Source organism: Gambusia affinis, linkage group LG19 (genome assembly GCF_019740435.1).
Source record: "Gambusia affinis linkage group LG19, SWU_Gaff_1.0, whole genome shotgun sequence".
NCBI classification, from domain to species: domain Eukaryota; kingdom Metazoa; phylum Chordata; class Actinopteri; order Cyprinodontiformes; family Poeciliidae; genus Gambusia; species Gambusia affinis.
Genome location: NC_057886.1, coordinates 6160413 through 6180221, shown reverse-complemented (window position 1 = coordinate 6180221; position 19809 = coordinate 6160413). Strand labels below are relative to the sequence as shown.

General features: G+C 44.5%; 1 protein-coding gene across 3 annotated transcripts; it reads left to right on the top strand.

The window, feature by feature from the left end:
- The first annotated feature begins 114 nt into the window (after positions 1-114).
- LOC122822170 (trinucleotide repeat-containing gene 6B protein-like) lies at positions 115-19402 on the top strand. 3 transcript variants are annotated; one of them, XM_044100631.1, is made up of 21 exons: positions 115-435; positions 2898-2985; positions 3722-3743; positions 4220-4663; positions 5290-8040; positions 8125-8271; positions 8418-8611; positions 8902-8964; positions 9061-9222; positions 9361-9498; positions 10380-10565; positions 10706-10813; positions 11562-11766; positions 11872-12024; positions 12189-12356; positions 13136-13282; positions 14434-14526; positions 14748-14957; positions 15151-15218; positions 16259-16398; positions 17362-19402. In XM_044100631.1, the coding sequence occupies exons 2-21, from the start codon at positions 2929-2931 to the stop codon at positions 17894-17896; spliced, it is 5991 nt and encodes a 1996-aa protein (XP_043956566.1). In that variant the 5' UTR covers positions 115-435; positions 2898-2928; the 3' UTR covers positions 17897-19402. The 3 variants fall into 3 exon arrangements, with proteins under 3 accessions (XP_043956566.1, XP_043956565.1, XP_043956562.1); XM_044100630.1 differs by having other exon boundaries at positions 8418-8623; XM_044100627.1 differs by lacking the exon at positions 115-435 and having other exon boundaries at positions 2880-2985.
- Positions 19403-19809: the final 407 nt, after the last annotated feature.

Genomic DNA, 19809 nt, shown 5'->3' with positions numbered 1-19809 from the left:
CTACCTTCGCGGAAGGAGCTCGTAGCTCAAAGGCGCCCTCTGCTGGTCCACAGCCGATGTCACCGTGCTCCTCCTCCCCTCTCTGATCAACAAGCAGCCTGGTGATATAATACACTGGCTGAACCTCCACAGAGAAGCAAAATGGCCGATAGTAAACTAACCGATCACACAGCGATAGACAGTCATCAAGAGGATATGTATTTTTTGTTTACAGCTTGAGAACTACGTTTGCGCAAACAAGGGTAGTTGCGGTTTTTTCCCACTTTTTCTACGATTAACATTTTTTCGCCTACCGGTGATGTCATTTCTTATTCAATTTAGCCTTGAAAGCCTCGAAGAACTAGCTCGCTAGGCTAGCTACCTTGCTAGCCTGCTAGCGGTGGGTCTGCAAGAATACTTGCACAGAAGCACTTTATGTCCTGTGTGATTCCCGAGGTGAGTAATTATATTTTTAAATGTTTATGCGCTCCGGGAGCCTTTCCACATCGCATATCACGCAGATAAACCCGCGGCTATTTCTTCATTTACACGGCGAGCTACATCGCTGTTTTAGGGTAGCTTCGCTTGGACAAACGTCATACAAGTTCCGTCGTATAAATTTGACCCTGGCAAATGTTGGAGCCCAGCACCCGGGTAGCCTGCTAACCCGCCTCTCACTTGAAAATCTTCAAAGGTTGTCGAGGGTCTAATTGCAAAATGTGTGTAGGAGGGAGAACGAGAACAAGCAGCATATTGTTAGTAAGTTAACGTGACGTTGGTGTTGGTCGGCTGCGTTCAGGATGTGGCTGTGCGGAGCCGCAGGGAGACACCTTGCTCCCTGACAGCTCTCCGCCTCTAACCCCGGCTCTGTGGGTCAGAGAACGGTGCTCAGCCGCTGCTTCACGGGGGACCATGTTGAGCTTCTTTGAGTAAAGCTGCTCTGTTGACAGCTACCCCCAAACCTCCACTGTTCCTCGTTAGCGTGTTATTTATATTAGGCTTGTTAAATTTTTCTGCGGCTGCTCGCGTGCACTTAAAAACAATGTAAAGACATGTCGTGCGTTACATGGTGGGGGATTAAACCCACAAGCTATCCAGCTAGCTTGCGCTACCAACGTGAACATTGTGCTAATTACGTGCAGCTAAACAAGCTGGCTTGCGAAATTAACTTTTTGTCACTCTAGAACAAATACATTGAACAAATTCAATGTATTTAAATGTTATTTTATGTAGTAGGACAACATAAGGTGGTGCACAGTTTTCAAGAGGAAGGAAAGTGGAGCCTGACTTTCTATTTTTTAAAATTTATTTTGCAGGGGAAGAAAAAAAACTGGAAAGTGTTGCATGTATTTCCATTGAGACCACTCTTCCCCTGACGCCCCCAAATAAATTGCAGCGCTACCAACTCCCTTCTGGACTCCAGCATGTTTCCCCTTTGGATACTTTGAGCTTTTTGTAGAGCAAAGTTCAACCGAAAATGGAAACGGTGCGGCACAGCTGGCCCAAATCCTCATGTGAAGAGTGGCGAGAACAAAAAAACGTTCCTGAAAGAAAAGCCGTTCAAAGACCAAAATAGGGCTTTTGAACTAAATGCCAAATACTGTTGTAGAGCACTAACAACTGTACACCCCCTAAAACACACCATCTCCACCGTGTGAGGTGGAGGTGGCAGCATCATGCTGTGGGGCTGATAGATGGAGCAGAAAAATATTTGAAACTGTCGCGGAGGTTCACCTTCAAGGAGGACATCAACCATAAAAGCAGCAAGAGCTACAACTTTTGATTACAGTATATTCAGGTGTTTGAATGGCCCAGTCAAAGTAAAACTAGCTAGAGTCAAACTGACGCTCCCTTTCCAGTTTGACTTGGATTAGATCCCAAAAACTCTGGTTCAGACATACCCCAATGAATGAGGAGCTATGTCCCTGCAAATGTGCGCCACACTTTTCAGCTTTTTAATTTATTTTTCAATTTAAAATGTAAAACTTTTTTTCTTTTTTTAAACCATGTCACATTCGTGCACTACATTCTAAAATACTAAAATCCCCCCCCCCCGACATGCGTCGTAGTTTGTCGTGTTAAACGACGAGCATTCAGCGCGTTCGATTACCTGCGTTAGACGCTCCAAACGCCCGTCTCTAAAAACAGAATCTCAGTTATGTTGCAGTTGTGATAATGTAAAAGAAAAAAAATGATAGTTTTGCTGCGACATAAAGCACACAAAAAAGTATTTTGATGTGTTCGCAAGCTGAGCTCCAATAACAGGACGTGCTGTTTTAGGTCAGTGTAGCAGTCAAAAGGTTTCTTTTCTTGCAGGAGACTTAAAGGAGTTGTGGTTTTTCTTTTTTGCTTTATGAATTAAGTGAAACAAAGCTGGGAAATAACTGCAGATCGACATTCCGCTGAGGTCTCAGAGTCTTTTGGGTTTCTAGTGAAATTTTCTGTTGAAAAAAGAAAACCTTCTCGTTGTGGTAAATTTTCTGGACTTTCTCACTTTTGCTCCGCCCACTCACCTGTGATAAGCCCGCATGAAAACCAATTTTCCTCTGCTGCTAAAACGCATCAAACGTCGGCTTTTTCAGAAACGTATGAGTCCACGCGTGTGTACTTATATTTTATTTTATTTTTTTCTGCAGTCTGCACTGTCTGCCGTTTGGACTTGCAATGGTTTGCTGGTTAATGAATTATGCAACGCAGCGCCAGAGTACCAAGGCCTGCTCTCTAAGTTGTCCAGCCCTGGTTACCGTTTCTCTCTCTCTCTCTCTCTGTTTATGACGCCGACAATGTCGGAGACGATCCGACGAACGCATCGAAACGTCCCGCTTGTTTATGAAGACGGCGCGACTCTTAAACGTGCGTTTAAACTGCAGTGGCCTTAATAGCATGAATAATTGAATGTGTGCATTTCTTTTTCGCAGGCAGGAGAATCAAGAAGGGGAACAGCAGTTCATGGAAGACAAGAAAAAGAAGAAAGACGAGAAAAAGAAAAGGGAAACCTCTCAGAAGGTCAGTTTCGAGCTCCTGCTGCGCATTTTCAGTTGGTTAAAGAATAATAAATAAATAAAAAAAATCGTAGTTGAGGCGAAATGATATTTTAAAATGGATCTAGAAATGTTTCTCATTAGTCAAAACGGATTCAGTCTGAATGATTTGTCCAGGTAATTAAAGCAGAAGTTTATTCAGGCTCACACCATAGCATGTGCATGGATACCTGAGTTCTGACCCAGAAGTGTTAAACGCTTTATGGACAAAAAAACTAAAGTTTTTATTTTTATTTGTATTTATTTTTTAAACCAAAATTGACCAATTCTACCTGCCTGTAGAGGAAATTAAGATCATTTATGCATGTAGGAAAGAAATAAGTTTTTATTTTTATTTTTGTAACTCAAGCTCCGAGTTGTTGTTTTTTTTTTTTTAACATGTGAGATTGTCATTTCCATTCTGTCCTGAGAAAACCCACAAACTTCTCTGTTTGTTGGAGTTTTCTATTTTTATTCTGAGCTTGTGAAAGATTGTAGAAATAAAGTAGAAGGAAGTTTAGGAGTGTTTGAATTCTTCCGCAAGGTGCAGTTACCGTAGACTTTCCTGCAGGTAAAGACACAGATCCAAAGACTAGCCAAAGAGATTGAGGATCTTTAAGGATTTCTGCTTGGAACCATTTGAAACTGTTCCATTTATGCTGTTTTATGAAGGAAACATGATGTTTCAAATGATTTTTTTTAATGTCTGTTTCTTCTTTTAGGTGCCAGAACAGAAAATCAAAGGTAAATGTATATATTTAATAATGACTTCCATTGAATATCATGGGTAACGTAAAGATTTCCTCTGCATTAACGTTGTGAATAAATCTGTCGCAATTAATTATAAAATGAGATTTATTATTTGCGTTTTGTTTGCAGAGATGTCACAAGCCGTTTTATGTATGGTTTCGATTGTGTTTGGTTCTTAGTTCTGTTTATTGTTGTGTTTTATTTTTTGGTCATTTGCAATATCGTCCAGTTCCAGTTTTATCCGTTTTCTGAAAAACTAAAAGTTTGTTGGTCTTTGAGAGAGAAAACTTGCATTATTGTTCCATTTGTCGGTATATGATTTGAAAATGGTCTCAAACCGACAAAGTTGTTGACCGCAATAACTACTGGGACAATTGATCGTCCGGCGCAATTTATGGTGACGGGCCTCGTCGTGAATGTTGCACTAAGCGTACTCCGATGTCGTAAACGAGCTTTTTCTGACCTTTCAGTGCCAGAACCAGCCACGCCCTCCTGTTCCCAGCCGCTCGCCACCCCAGGCTCAGCGTCCCCCAGCCCTGGCCCCGTTTCCCCGTCGTCCCCCAGTCCTGGTGCAGGTGGGGGTTCCGCCCAAGTCCCTCCTGGTGGCGGGAACAATGCAAAGCAGCGAACTGCTGTGGCCAACGGACAGCCCTCCTCCTCCGCCTCGTCTCCTTCTGGAAGTCAGAGTTCGCAGCAGCAGCAGCAGCGATACATGTCTAGAGAAGTCCCACCGCGATTTCGCTGCCAGCAGGACCATAAAGTGCTACTGAAGAGGGGCCAGCCGCCGCTGTCCTCCATGCTGTTGGGGGGAGGGGAAAGCAGTACGGGAGAGGCGGGAGGAGGCAGTGGCTGGGATGTTGCCCCATCCTTACAGGGGGCAGAAGGCCCTAATGCAAACGCCGACGGAAATACAGGTGAGGCTAATGGCAACTAGGTACAGGGCAGCAAAATTAAACATGCAAATTTCTGTATCTCGATGTACGTTTAGCTGATGTTAACTGAAACCATAAATCTAGAGAAAAGCAGCTTTCAGTAAATGACTGAATGCCATTTGAAAAATAAATCCCAATGTTATTCTGATAAGGGGTGCACCAATTGCCCTTTTCTGGCCGATCACCAATATTTAATAAGTCTGACTCGCTGATTCTAATTTTGGCTGATATCGATTTCTTTTGTCTGAAAAGTTGCTAAAGAGAGCAACAAAGTTGCTAAGTCGGCAGCAGTGAGACGACTATTGTGCAGTCCTGACCTGGTGGGGGAGTCAGTCAGTCAGCTGTCCCTCATGGCAGAGTTAAAAGGAAAAGTGACTGATTTTCAGACCTTTGTGAAGGCAGATAAGATTGATTTCACATGCAAATATCACCAAACATTAAGGAAGTCTGTGCCGATTCCTTGGTGCAGCCTTAATTCAAATAATCTAGTCTCCAGAACTATTGTATCCTTCAATAGATTCGGTTAGAAACTGGAATCGCTCTGGTGGAGGAACCCAACATGTTCAATAAAACTCTGTCATAATAACTTCTTCAACTTTTGTCCACAGATTCCAACGTGGGTTCATCCTCCCTGTTACCCCCAACCTCATCCTCATTTTGTGTTGCTGCTCTGTCGTCTTCTACTACTACTTCAACTTATGCAAATTCCACATGGGGGGCCAGCTCCAGCGGCCAGTCCTCCTCTCAGGGCTGCGGGAAGGTGTTTATGGATGGGACTGACCTGGATGACTGGCCTAGCATCACTGCTGGCCCCAAACTGAGTTCTGAAGGGACCGGAGGAGGGATGCAGGAGCAGGACTGCCCTGGTAACAACAACAGTAGTGCCTCATGGGGGGAGAGAAACATGCAGCAGAAGGGAGGGACTGCAGGAGGAGGAGGAGGAGAAGGGAACATGGACAATATCTCCCCACCTCGCTCTTCTCCTCTTTCTTCTTCTTCCTCGCCTATTGAATGTGCTCAGCCAAGTGGTGTGTGGGTCTCCTCCGCCGCGACCCAAGTGGAGGTAGGCCAAGGCTCGGCAGCATCTTACAATTCCAAAGTCTCCCATCTTCTTCCTGGGCCTCAGGAGAGCCCGCTGGGTGGCAGCAGCAGCGTCCCTGGTGCCAATTTCAACCCTAATGTGAACCCGTCTGCCTGGCCCGCCCTGGGGCAGAGCGGGACCTCCGTTCCGGCTTGTAGCGCCTCATCGCAACACTCGTCCGTGACTTCAGCTTCCTCATTCTCTGCCAGCACCACTGTCATCACCACTCAGACACTTTCATCTGTGAATCAAACTGGTCTCTACCAGCAGCACACTGAAACCGCTGTGGGGGCCAAGACTGGAGAACAGCAGCAGCACTTAGGAAATCCAGGGCCAGAGTCGTGTTCGGACGGGGCGGGGAGGGAAGCGGGACCAAATCAGGAAGGCGTCAACGAGGGAAACTCTGAGGTTGGTGGTGAAGGTGAGGCGAATACTTCTGGGTCTCTGTCTTCTTCCTCTGCTGCCTCGTCGTCTTGGAGTGCCATGCCTCCGGTGACCTCCGAACCTGGCGCTGGTGCCTCGCAGGCAGACGGTTGGGGTGGTGGGGGTACTGGAGCTCAGGGGCATGAAGGGAACGTTTGGAGGCTAGGTAGCCAGGATGACAAAGCCGGGTGGGGCAAGGGGAATGGCGGAGGGTCAACCAACCCAGTTGTATCTCAGGGAGCTTGGGAAGGAGGAAGTACAGAAGTGAATTGGGGTGGCACTGCAGAAAGTGTAGGTTCTATTAACTTAGCAATAGGAAGTGGAGGAGAAGTGGATGGAAGCAGCATCAGCAGCAGCACGGACAGCGGCGGCTGTTTAGAGGACTCTGCCTCGCAAAACTTAGCAACTATGACAAAAGCTTGGGACAATCAGAAAGAGCTGGAAGGTGGAGACGGGACAGTCGGGGAGTGGGGAGGCGCGGGAGGGCAGGGTGGAGCTGTCGGAGGCGGCGGGGGACATTCGTCGTCAAGCGGCGGGGGATCTGTCGCTGGAAGCGGAGGCGGACAGAAGGAGCGCTCCACGCGGCACCATTCCGACCATTCCTCCGAGGCAGACGTGGCCTTACTTAGCATGCTCAACAGATCCGACCTGGACCCACGGGTTCTGTCCAACACGGGCTGGGGCCAGACTCAGATCAAGCAGAACGTGGCCTGGGACCTGGACACCTCAAAAGGTGTAGGGAACAGAAACGAAAGAAACCCTTCATCTTCCTCTGCATTCTCATCAGCAACCATAAACACTACCACCACCCGCAGCTCTAGGTACCCATCCGAGAGCGGTTCTGCGTCCAATGATGCGTCGTCCGGCAGCCTAAACCCTGGCCCCGCTACACCCAGGGATAATTGGGAGGGTGGCGCTAGGCAGTCCATCGGTGGTCCTTTTATGCCTAGCAGCACCATGAGGAAGCCAGGATCGCCGGAAGACGACATGCAGAGCAGTCAAGGAAAGGCAGCTGGAGGATGGGGGGAACCCCCACCCGAAAAAGAGGGCAAAGGATGGAGGACGGACGACCAGCAGTGGGGAGGTCACAGAGGAGGAAGGAAAAACTGGCAAGACTATGAACAACAGGGTAGCGGGTGGGGAGATGGAGCAGAAGACAAAGGAACAGGGGGGTGGAAGGGATCTACAAGAGGAGAAACAGGCGGTTGGGGAGAGGAATGGGGCAAGAAAGACTCGGCTTCTGGAGCCGGATGGGGAGACGGGAGGAGGAGAGTGGGAAGCAACTCTGACGAGGGATCCTCCTGGGGAAACCTGGACGAAGGGGGATCTCAGCGAAGAGGGTGGGGCAGTGGAGGAGATGTGGGTGGAGGCAAATCCCACCAGGACTGGGGGGGCGCCAAACCCAACGCAGCACAGATACCAAACAGCCAAGCGGCACCAACGAAAGCCCAAAATCATCATCATCAACAACAGCAGCAGCAGCAATCACCGGAGGGGTGGAACAGCCAGCCGAGCGTCGGAGGCGGAGCTCAACTTTCAAAGAACCAGAACCAAAGTTTGGGGTGGACTTCTGGCCCAATTCCTCAAATCTCCGGGGGCGCGGGGGACCCACTGGAGCCCAGCGGCTGGGAGGAACCGTCGCCTCAGTCTATAAGCCGGAAGATGGAGATCGACGATGGCACATCAGCCTGGGGGGACCCAACACGCTACAACAACAAGAATGTCAACCTGTGGGACAAGAACAGCACCGCGCCGGGGTCCAATCAAGGTCCACAAGGTCCGCCGCCAGCAATGCCACCACAACCTCCGAGACGGCAGCACAGCGTCAACTCCAATCCTGGCAGTGGGGCCGTGGGTAAGAGAAGCAGAATAACAATCTGGACTTTTTACAAGGGTTTCCATTGCAAATTATAAAGCTAAATGTTCAATTCCTTTGCAGGCATGTGGGGGGGAGCTGCACAAAGCGTGGATGATGGTACAGCGACTTGGAGCCAGGCGTCAGACGCTGCGACCGGCTGGAGAGAACCGGACGATTCCAGCAAATCATCTGGCTGGAGGAACCCTTCACCCAACCCCAGCAAACCTGGTAAGAACTGAAACATTTATCGATGTAGCTCCAGTGGCTTTCAGAAGATTTTAATCCACTTTTTAGCACGAATAAAAATGAGGATTCGCTCAATAATCTCCAGACTGGACTGCTTTTTAAGCCGTCTTGCTTTGTTTTGGCCGCAGGAGTGAAGTCAGTGGACAGCTGGGGCGGGAAGGGCGACGGCTCCATCGCCGCGTCCCGGCACCCGAGCTGGGAGGACGACGAGGACGGCGGCGGCGGCGGTGTCTGGAGCGGCGCGGGTTCTCAGGGAAGCGGCTCGTCGTTTAACTCTGGAGGCTGGGGTCAGAGTCATGCTGGGAAGAGAGGAAACATCAAGGTTAGGAATGAGGTGACTTTTCTGGAGCAGAACTACTTTCTTTCTTTTACTTACTTATCTTTTCACTTTGTTTTTTACTGTTTTCCCACATTGGTGGAAACAATCAGTCCTAAATCAATCCAAAACAGAAAAGTCACAGCAAACGATGGATGTTTCATGTTGTGTCCATCTTGTTTTTCTCCTCTCTTTTTTTTAACCATGTACATTATTTTTTATTGAAAAATAACTATTTTTAAGACTTTTTTTGCTTGCTTTTGATTAAGAGCAATGTTTGGGATTCTTTCTGACAGAGTGGAGGAGGCGACAGCTGGATGAATCCAGTATCTCGCCAGTTTTCCAACATGGGTCTTCTGGTAAGAAGTTCACCAAAAATCCCAAACCGCTTCGCTTTTATAAGAGGTTAACATTAAAAAACATCCTGTTTTTTTTTGTTTGTTTTTTTTCCTTAGGGTGATGACCCAGGCGTGGAAAAAAAGATGGACGGGGACAAGAGAGGAATAAATGACTACAATGGAGAGATGCGAAGAGGAGGGCGAAGCGGAGGAGGAGGGTACCGCATGCCTAGTTCCAAAGACTTGGGCCCTGGTGACATGGGACCCTATGGTGACAAGGTAAACATCTTATTATGCTATATTTACATAATTTCAACATCACATTGAAATCACAAGTCACCTGAAACTCTTCAAAGCCTTTAGTTTGATTCTCTTAGCACAGAGTTGCTAATGGTTGGTGGAACGTTGTTGTTCTAGATGGGAGGCCATGGAGTGTTTGTTGCAGGTGGAGGAGGGATGTCTCAGCCTCGAGGGATGCACCAGCCTGGCATGCATTCGATGAACTCGTCCCCAGGGTTACGGGCTCAAGTGCCTCATCAGTTCCTTTCTGCTCCGGTTGGCTGTCCTCTATTGTCTTCTCCTTCTTGTTTTTGCCAAACTAAAAAAAAACAAAACAAGATAATTACCCGCAAGTGTTTATCTTGCTGGTATCGCTACATTTTATGGTGCCCAATGAGGGTCATAGTCATTGCAATTTAGCTGGTATCTTTGAGTTGTTTGTTCGGTTCCCATGGTAACCTGTTGTCGGGCTGCAATGTTCTCCGTTACGTTCATTATTGATTCTGGTTTTAACTCAGAAATGCGCCACAGCATCAGGATATAGGTTTCACACCGGCTGGATTCAGAGTTGTTGCTATGGAGACAGTCAAAAACACAAGTGACTTGCAGCTGTAAATCTTTAAATATCGCAACGTTATGCATACAAAGACGACATGAAGTGATTATTTATTTATTTTTTTTCCTTTTTTGTTTGGTCGGGTCTAAGCCTTTGCTGTTTATTGATCTTTGATTGGGCGAAATTGTATTGTTATATCATTATCAATAAATTTCTTGAAAATGGTCTCAAAATGATAAAATTATCTTTTATCGCAATAATCACTGGGACAGTTTATAGTGCAGCAAAATTTATTGTTACACTTTCCTTGTTTGTTCATTCCTCCGTGCCTATAGACTGTGGCGTATTTCAGCTGTTGAGTAGAAAGTCTTGTTTACGGTTTTATAGTTTCTGTCCAACATTATTTCTACCCCAAACACCTTTTTCATAAGTGACAAAAGTTCCCAAAGCACCTGGAATCAGGGCGATTCTGTTTTGTTTTTGTTTTTTTTTTTGTCCTTTTGTGTTTTTCTTAAATCATGATTCACTTCAGAGTCACCAAATTCCAATTTTACATGCAATCTCTCGCTCTGTTTTTTTTTTTTTTTTTTTAACTCTCCAGGTGCCGGGTCCCATTCTGAAGCAGATGCCCTCTCCTGGCGGCAGCGTAGGGGGAGTGGGAGTGGGAGGTGTCGGCGGCGTTGGAAGTGTCGGCGGGGTTGGCGGAGGAGTGTTCCCGCCTCAGATTTCCCCGCAGCAGCTTGCAGTGCTCAGCAACATTTACCCCCACATGCAGCAGTTCCATCTGGTACGCGCTGAAATGTTACGTAGCTCACCGAGATGAGTCACCCGCCGGTGACCCTTTCGTGAGACTGCAGTCGCTTGAACGAATCGGTCGATTGTTGAACGGCGATTTTAATAAATGTTTCTTGCCGTCATTTGTGGCAGGCTTGTCAGCTGCTACTACAGCAGCAGCAGCAACAGCAGGTCCTGCAGAACCAGAGGAAGTTCCCCCAACCTCAGCCTCTCAGACAACAGACAGCAGACCCGCAGCAGGTGAGCATTTCAGAGGTCTTTTTAACCACGCACATCTTTGCCCTTTCTTGATCACACCACAAAGAGGCCGCTCTATCAGGGCTGCCACTGTTAGCCGACGTCTTCCAGAAACATTCAGAAGTGTTGCAGAGCGAGGCGTGGCATCTCCGTGGACAGGCTTCTCCAGAGAGGGTTGTTATGGTTGCGTTCCCCCCACCACCCTTAAGTTTCAGCGAGTTGAGTTAGGTTATTGTGTTGCTAAGCGACACGACTACACAATGAGGTTCACAGTGATGGTTGCTGAGTGAAGACAGTTTTATTTCTGTTTGCTGAAGCGTTAGCCACCGCGGCAGTGAAACAAGTGAAGATATGAGGTCGTCTGATTCGACGGGGGGGTTAAAAGCCATTTCATCGCTTTGGATGATTCTGGATGACCCTTAATTAAGCTCCAGTTCAAAATCTGAATAATACAAGACTGATGTTGCAGATATAGGCAATATACACATGTAATCAGACTCCAGTTTGTTTTTGATGCATAGAACTGCAGATAATTAGAGTATAGCAATATAAAGCTAATAAAACAAGATGATGTCGACTGGAAAACGTGTCTAAGCAAGTATGTAGACAAGTGCAGCCAATGTATGTCCTTTTTTTTCCCTTGTTTCTCAGTGGGTGGAGCTTATATTCAGGCGCGCTAACTAGTCTAGAAATTACAGTACTTGCACATTTTCTCATTCTACTTCCTTGTATTTTTTTTTTTTCTTCTCAGCTGGCGAGGATCATGGCGATTCTCCAGCAGAGGCAGCAGCAGGTTGGAGCTGGAGGAGCAACACCTGGAGGAGGGAACTCCAAGCTGTCCCCCTCTCACCTGGGAGGAGGCGTGTCCAAACAATCCATGGTAGACCCCCTCCCACACACTGGAATGGGGGGTCCCTTATCAGATCTTCATGCCAAATCACAAGGAATGTATTCTGGTAAGTTCCTCCAGACAGCTGATGTTTTTATTACTCACCCATGAGCCAGAGTGAAGGATTGATCCAGGATGTGTTTTTTTTTTTTTTTTTTTTTTGTCTTGTCAGGGCTCACAGCTGGTGGCAACCTGTCGACACTAGAACTCAGCCCCATGATGGGGGGCATGAAGGACATGAGTGGACAACAGTCCCGCTTTAAATGGATGATGGAGGGACATTCCCCTGCTCCGTCTCCTCCAGACACAGCCCTTCACAAGAACGGTAGGCTAGCAGATGGTTCCCAGTGGGACTGTTTTCTGCATCTCCAAAAGTCACACCTCCGCTGCTGCCGCGACTCCATTACTCACTCGCCATTCACAGTGTATCCGAGCGTGACGCAGCAAATGACTAAAGCTGTTTTGTGTGTTTTTTGTGCTATCCGCAAGGCCCTATACCCAGTACGATAAAGGTTCGAGGGGGGTCTCCGTACTCCCAGTATGAAATGCTGGGGAGTGAAGGGTTAGGGATCCCACCTCAGGGCTCTGCAGACAGCTGGCACCGAACTCCTGGTAGTAAAATGGGAAACAAACCTGCCACTTCAAGCTGGCCTCCAGGTGTGGACATGCTACTGTTTTTATTATTTTATCTGTTTTCGTCTTTCAGGATCAGTGACAGTCTGAGGAAAAATGTGCTGAAGAAAACTTTACACTTACGTTTTTAAAAATTAAATAGAGCTGCAGCCTTCAATTATTTTCGGAATTGAATTGATAAATTGGTACATTCTGCAGATTTTTTTTTTTTATTATTGATTCATTGCAGTCTTTTATTTACACTATCAAAAATGAAGAAATCAATTTCCTTTTTAAATAAGAAAATGTTTCACTCTTTAAAATGCAACAACAAAACCTTCATGTAGTGTATTCTTGACTATTTGTAGATTTATTGATCTTTTGTTTTCATTAACTGTTCAATAATTGGGTAGCAAAAAGTGCTTAAGAGAAGACTTTTTTTTTTTTTTTACAGAATTTGAATCAGGTGAAGCTAAAACTGCTACAAGAAGAGTTCTGGGTAGAATGTTTTTACTTTTTTTTTTTCTTAGATGCAAGTGTGTATATATTTTTGTACAGTTTTGGCTTAATTATTGTTCATAGTATACTGTTTTTCCAGCAGGTTAATGGTTGAATGTTAATTTATTTTGATAATTATTTCAATAATCAATTAATCACAAATAATCTGATTAATTGTTTCACCCTTAAAGTTAAATAACAGCAGATTAAGGATTGTAATTCAGAATTGGTGAACACTGAGGATTTTAGAACGTAGAAAGGCTTTAAATCTCAATACATGCAAATTATCCAGATCATTTAAGCTACTTATGTTTGTGTTGTGACAGAGTTCCAGCCCGGTGTGCCATGGAAAGGAATCCAGAGCACTGGGGACCCAGAGTCTGACCCCTACATGACCCCTGGAAGAGTCCTCGGCTCCCCGGCGTCCCCAAATCTCAATGATCCGGACCACCCATTACTACGAGACAACATAGGTGATTCACTGCCAAATATATTCCCGTTTTTAGTTCCTGGTTTGAGTGTTTACAAATTATCCTTGAGACAAAGGTACATGATGTACTAACTCTAAAAATGATGTTTTGACTAACTGTGGTTATTACACCACATCTACTGTTAGCTGCTGTTGCATTATATTGTATGCATTATACAGTCAAGGTTTTAAAATCAGTTTTTTTTTGGAATAAAGTTAGTTTACATAGACAGGCAGAGAGACGTTAAAGTGCCCTGGTACTTCAACAAGATTTTCTGAAGCTTTCTTGATTCATCGTGAAAATGTTATCAAAACCTTAGTCTCGTTCACATTATGACCAAAGCTCAGGATTTTGTGTGCTTAACAGAAAGCAACACATAATAATAAAGTAGAAAGAAACTTTTTATTAAAATTTCTTAAAGCATTTTTGAGACTGGATATATAAGCATAAATGAAATTCATCTGATTTGGGTGGAGGTTCCTTCCAAAGGGAATGAGCCATTTTCTATTGAAATACGGGGTGGTTTTTTGGGGGGGTTTTTTAAATGGCCCAGTTAAAGTACAGGAGTAAATCCACAGACATTTCAGGTTTCATGTGTATCCTATAAAATGTCAATAAAAAGATTCCTTTAAGGTTTTTTCCTAAAACATGGTGAAGCTGAAGAGTAGCTACTAAAAGCAAGAGGCTCAAGGTTTGTATCCTGGACGAGCCCCCAATTTATGTTCTGATTCAGGTCATTGAGCTGCAGCGTCAAATGGACAACTGACCAGGAAATAGATAATAGTTTTTTTTTGTGACAGTCATTCAATAATAAAAGTCCTCAACAAGCAGATCTGCCCTCTCTAGGCGTGCCGTTAATCTGTGCTCTCTCAGGTGCAGCCAATTAACCCCGTCGAGCTAACAGCAACTGTTGCCGTACTCTAAATCCTGTGAGGATTTTAAATAAACTCTAAAGGAAATGCCGCATTTCTAAGGAATAAATAAAAAAAGAGAACACTCCTTATCACTAAAGCTTCACTGGTCTGTGTACTGTAGCTCAGCCCTGCCATTTCCTAACACAAGGACAATCTTCTTAATGGCTCAGTATTTACTGCGCTAGTTGCTCAGTAGTTACTTTCTTTTTGCTGCTTTGCTCATGTTTGAACCGTTTGCAGGGCCAAATCCCTCCCTCAACACCTCGCTGCCTTCACCTGGTGCCTGGCCCTACAGTGCCTCAGACAGCCCCCTCAGCAATGCACACAGCACAGGTCTGATTTCTATGTTGCTTCTTCTTTGCATTCAACGCCTTTGTTATTTTTCCTCTCATTAATTTGGAATTCAAATCATTTACATGGTCATATGTTTGTTAGAAAAGCTTCCCCAAGGCTTTACGTCTGCAGAGTTGTCATATCTGCTGTCTGCAACGTGCCTCTGTGTAACTTGCATTTCATAACTCATTTGTCTCTCCCACTCTCCATACTCCTCCCAGGAAAGTACTCTGAGTACAAGCCCAGCTGGCCTCCAGAGCCCATCGGACAAAACAAATTATGGAAGACCAATCGCAGCAGCTCGCAGCTGCCGCGTCCCCCTCCTGGCCTGACCAATCAGAAGCAGGCCTCGCCCTCCCCGTGGGGAACTGGAGGTCCGCGGTTGGCTCGGAGCTGGGGAGGGATGAATCAAGAGTCAAGATTTGGGTCAGGTACTTTGGAGAGAGAATTGATTTTATAACCATTTTTCTATTTTTTTTTTTGTCAGCTTTTGTTTTGATTTCATACGGTTAAGAAAAGAAGGCTTCATGTATCATAGCTATGTTCTGACCACGGTAGCATGGTTAGCATAAAAGTGTTTCTCTCTATTCCTCTCTCTTCCTGTTATGGGTTTGGTTTTTCTAGGTTCAGCTTGGAGTGATGGGACCTCGAGAAGCAGCTGCTGGCTGCTGCTGAGAAACCTGACCCCTCAGGTAAGGACAGAGGACGTAAGGACACAGGAGACTAAAAATATCAGCACTTGTTTGGAAATTTAACTCGGAACAATAATTACAGTAGCAGAGGTAACCTTGTCACTTGTAGGTAACCTTTATATTTTAGTCGACATCAATCTTTGAATGAGTTATCCAAGTAAACAAACTATATTTACTCAGGTTCACATAAAAGGATTTCTGATAAAAGATCTACAGAGTCACAATCCCTAATATGCAAAATTCTGAATGTTGCTCACTGATAACCAACTTTTAAGTTACTTTTGATCATTTTTATAGTGATTACATTGTTTTGTTTGTTTTTTATGATGCAGATGCTTACTGTGTGAAAATAATGCAGTCCCTTTCAAAAGTGGCACACCTTTAAGCTGCGCACAAACTCAATAAACTTTTATTGAGCTGTTATGTGATGAGCCAAACAATGTGATATGTAACTTTAAAGTGGAATAAAATCATGGAGAGTTTTCCAAATTTCTCACCTCCTAAAATCTGAAGTGGATCTTGGGATTCGGACTCAGCCTCATCAATTTCCTTAAACAAAGAAAATAGGATAGTTTAGATGTAAGCATATTCATGCTCAAAGTCTGAAATAAGTGTTATTTGAAACATTTCAACCTCTTCTTTTATGCAAATCAAACAGACTAATGTGTGACTCTGCCAGAGCTGGACTGGAGAGATAACTGAGCCATTTAATGAGTTGGGGTGAACAGAAATTACTTTTCTCCAAAAAGCTTAAAAATGAAGATGATAACTTCTGGGCTTACATTAGTAATGCACACCGATTATCTCTCTAGAGACGTAGTGCTCTAGCTCACTGTAACGATTAAGAAATTATAAATGAATTCAATGCAAAGTGCGATGTCTGCTTTATTAACACGTAGCTTTTCCTCTGCGTAACCATTCTTGCACAACCTCTGACGTTCCTTGACCCTTTCTGGCCCAATACTTAATGAACCTGGTGAAATGTTTTACACCAAACATTCTCTTTTTTTTTTTTCTTTCTTTCTTTTTTCCGATTCTAGATTGACGGCTCTACGCTGAGGACTATCTGTATGCAGCACGGCCCCCTGCTGACCTTTCACCTGGGCCTAACCCAGGGCAGCGCTCTGGTTCGATATAACAGCCGGCAGGAGGCGGCCAAGGCTCAGGGTGCTCTTCACATGTAGGTTCACCAGCAGCCCCACAGTCGCCACGGATCCAGTGCTTCTCAAATATTGTTTTGAAAAATAAATCCCAACAATGCTTTAGAGCTTATTGTTGTAAGTAGGGAGGAAGTTAATGTAAAGTTGATTAATCGTATCAATCAACTAATAAGCGGCCAGAACCTGAGTTTTCTCTTGTTTTAAATTCCCCGTGATCGGAGAGATTTTCACGCAGAAATACCGTAAATAAGTACCGTCTACGTTTGCTGGAATATTAAAACTTTGCTCCATAAAATGCATTAACTCACAGCAGTCCTCAAAATCAACCAAGGTTTTATCCCACCACTATATAATTGTTCTGTGTGATTCCTTTTATTGCTTTTTTTTTTGTTATATTAACCTCACCTTTGTATCACATCAATTTCTGGTTGGGAAGTTGAACCCACTACCAAAAATGAAAAAATAAAATTATGAGCATAAACTCATACTGGAATAACCATAATAATATTACAACTTTGTTCGTAAAATTACCAGAACAAATTCCCTTACGGGAATATCCTTGTAATATTGACATTACTCTCGTAATTTTATGACTATATTCTCATAATTTTATGTCTTCATACTGCGTTATAGCTCCGCTCGGTGTTTATGCACTTTTGTTTTGAAACATGTAGGCCCTTTTGCATCTCACGCCGAACTCAGTTTGGTCGGGTTTTTTTTTCCTTCGTGTGTGTCTGCCATCTTAATTCCTGTGTCACCTGGCTCCAATTAATGAAGACCAGGGCGCCCTCTGCAGGATGGCGGCCAAACTACAACACAAAAGCATGGTCTAAGCGGAGGTTATTAGTTAATCGGGGATAATCATTAGTCAAATAGTTGTTTGCGTCCCTAGTAATAAGAAAACTTTGAAAAGTGTAATGAATATGAATAGTGTAGCATTCAGTTGCATTCCTAAAAGACGTTTGCCTTGACTTGCCTTCCAGGTGTGTTCTGGGAAACACCACCATCCTGGCTGAGTTTGTGAGTGAAGAAGAGGTTGCACGCTATTTTGCACATTCCCAGGCTGAAGGGGCCGGCTCGGGAGGAGTGGCGGGCAACGGAGCGCCCGGTTCATCTGGAACGGGCGCGGCCGTGGCCAGCAGTGGCGGCAGCTCCCCCGGGAGTGAGAGGCCGGCGGTGGGCTCGTCTTCAGGTGGAAACGGAAATGGCGCCGGCGGAGGGGAAAGGTCGTCCGGCTCTGGATGGCAGAGTCTCGACGGTACGGGCGCGTCTTCGGAAGCGTCTTCGGCCCAAGGACCGGGGCTCGCGATATTCTCCCAGTGGAGCACCAACGGGGCCGGGGAAGGAGGCGTCGGCGGGGTGGAGAGCGGGCGGTCTGGGCTGTGGGGTGGCATAAACGCAGGATACCCGAGCAGCAGCCTGTGGGGAGCACCTCAAATGGAGGAAAGGCACCAAATGGACAGCTCCGCCGGACTGTTGCCTGGCGACCTGCTGGGCGGGGGGGCCGACTCCATCTGATGAATGAGTACGATCGGATTCGAACACACTGATAGGGCATACACTGGGATACATATGTACTTAATATGGCACACATATTTACATGGTATGCATATTGATGTACTGAATACATACCCGTGCGTACATATACTAGTATGCATATTAACGTGCACACACTTAAAGCAGAAATGTGAGACATGCTTACACACATTCTCATGGCCAGACTTAAGCTATTATATATATAAAAAAAACAAAAACAAATGCAGGGACTGTTAGATGTGTATTCAGCCTTTTTTTCCACACATGAAGATTTCAACTGCTTAGACTTGAAACCTGAAAAAGAATGAAAAAGAAGAAAGGAAAAAAAGAAAGTCAGTGAGTCTTAAAGACTCGACTGGATCACAATGTGCTTAGTAAGTAGGGGGACTTTTTAACCGATTTACATGAACATGCACACACCAAATACAGAGAAGCCTTCAGACAGACAGGCACTGTAAACAGCATTACCTTCATCATTATAAGAGAACACTGAGGAGCGCAGTTTGTATTCACATCCCCTTAAAGACAGAGATTGAATCCAAACACATGCAAAACGGCTCTGATCCAGATCAGGGCTGTATCTTACTGTGTATGTTAAGTTTGTTTTTGTTGTTGTTTTTCTTTTATTCTTGTTTCGTTTGGATGTATGATTTTAATTTTTGAATAGTGAAATTTTGAAAGAAAAGAGAAAAAAAAAAAAACTAGAAAAAAAAAGTCATCGATCCGTTTTCAAAAATGCTGACCTCCTACTGTTGTATCTCACGCACTCTTTTGTTTTTTGTTTTCTGTTATTCGTTCTTGGACATGTTTGTTACTGTTGCAGTGATACATGTTTAATTGCTGGCATTTTCAGGCTACGATGCATTTCTCCACGTGTCGATGCTGTGTGCAGCATCGACACACACTATGAGTATGAGTGAGACTGAGACCAAGTAAGTGGATTATAAACCACCGCAGTCGCTGTGCATGTGTGTGAGAATGTGACGACGATGCGTGTGTGCATGGTAATGCCTGTCATAATGTGGGCAAGGCTGCTTACTTATACAGAAGGTCTATATAAAAAAAAATGTTGAGTGCATTTGGTATTCTGCTGACTGTGTTAAGAAATATTGGCACTAATGCTTTTTTCCCCCCCCCTTTTCATTTGAAGTGTTTTTTAGTAGATATGTCTTTTTTTATTGTCTGACCTGCAATAATAATAAAAAAAAGAAACATTTTAATGACACAAAGAGCTGAAGGCATACGCGTTGAGAAAAATTGACATGCCAAATCTTATCAAACTGTGTGCAGTGGGAGGGGCGGGGCGGGTTGTTTACAGATACAGTGTAAGCGTTACCGTTCGTTTTTAATGGTTTGTTGTGTATTTGTTTTAAATTAAGACAGGCTTTAACACTCCTGTTCAGTGTTTTCGTTTTGAGATTTTACAGAAGAAAAATTTATTTAAACAATGAGAACAAGATTAATAAAGATGAAAGTATTGGCTTCTAAGTTTGTCCTCGTGGTTATTTTTTTCATGAAATGTATGCAGCTCTGGTCAGAAATTTGCATAAATTCATCTTGGACATAGATGTTCAGATAAATTGTGTGCTTGTGAATGCAGTTGAACAGTTAAAAAAAATGTCATTATGCAAAGACAACTTCAATGTTGTTTTTTATAACCAAGTACTGAGTGCCCATGTTTACATTTTTGGGGAATTTTTCTGTGTTCTACACAAAGTGGAATGTCAATATTCCACTTAAATATTTAGTGTTATATGTATTAAACACAACTGAAACAATTTACAATTGTGGTTCTGTGTTTAGGCTGTGAGATGACGCCAGAGAGAACCCACTTGTGCACAGAATATACACACTCCGTTTAGGAAAGACCCCAGGTTGTATAGCCTCAACCGATT

Bases quoted from the DNA above. Each gene is read 5' to 3' on its own strand.
- LOC122822170 (XM_044100630.1), top strand. From the start codon at position 2,929: ATGGAAGACAAGAAAAAGAAGAAAGACGAGAAAAAGAAAAGGGAAACC. The intron at 11,767-11,871 runs GTAAGTTCCTCC...TTGTCTTGTCAG, and splicing joins ATCACAAGGAATGTATTCTG to GGCTCACAGCTGGTGGCAAC. The intron at 15,219-16,258 runs GTAAGGACAGAG...TTCCGATTCTAG, and splicing joins TGAGAAACCTGACCCCTCAG to ATTGACGGCTCTACGCTGAG.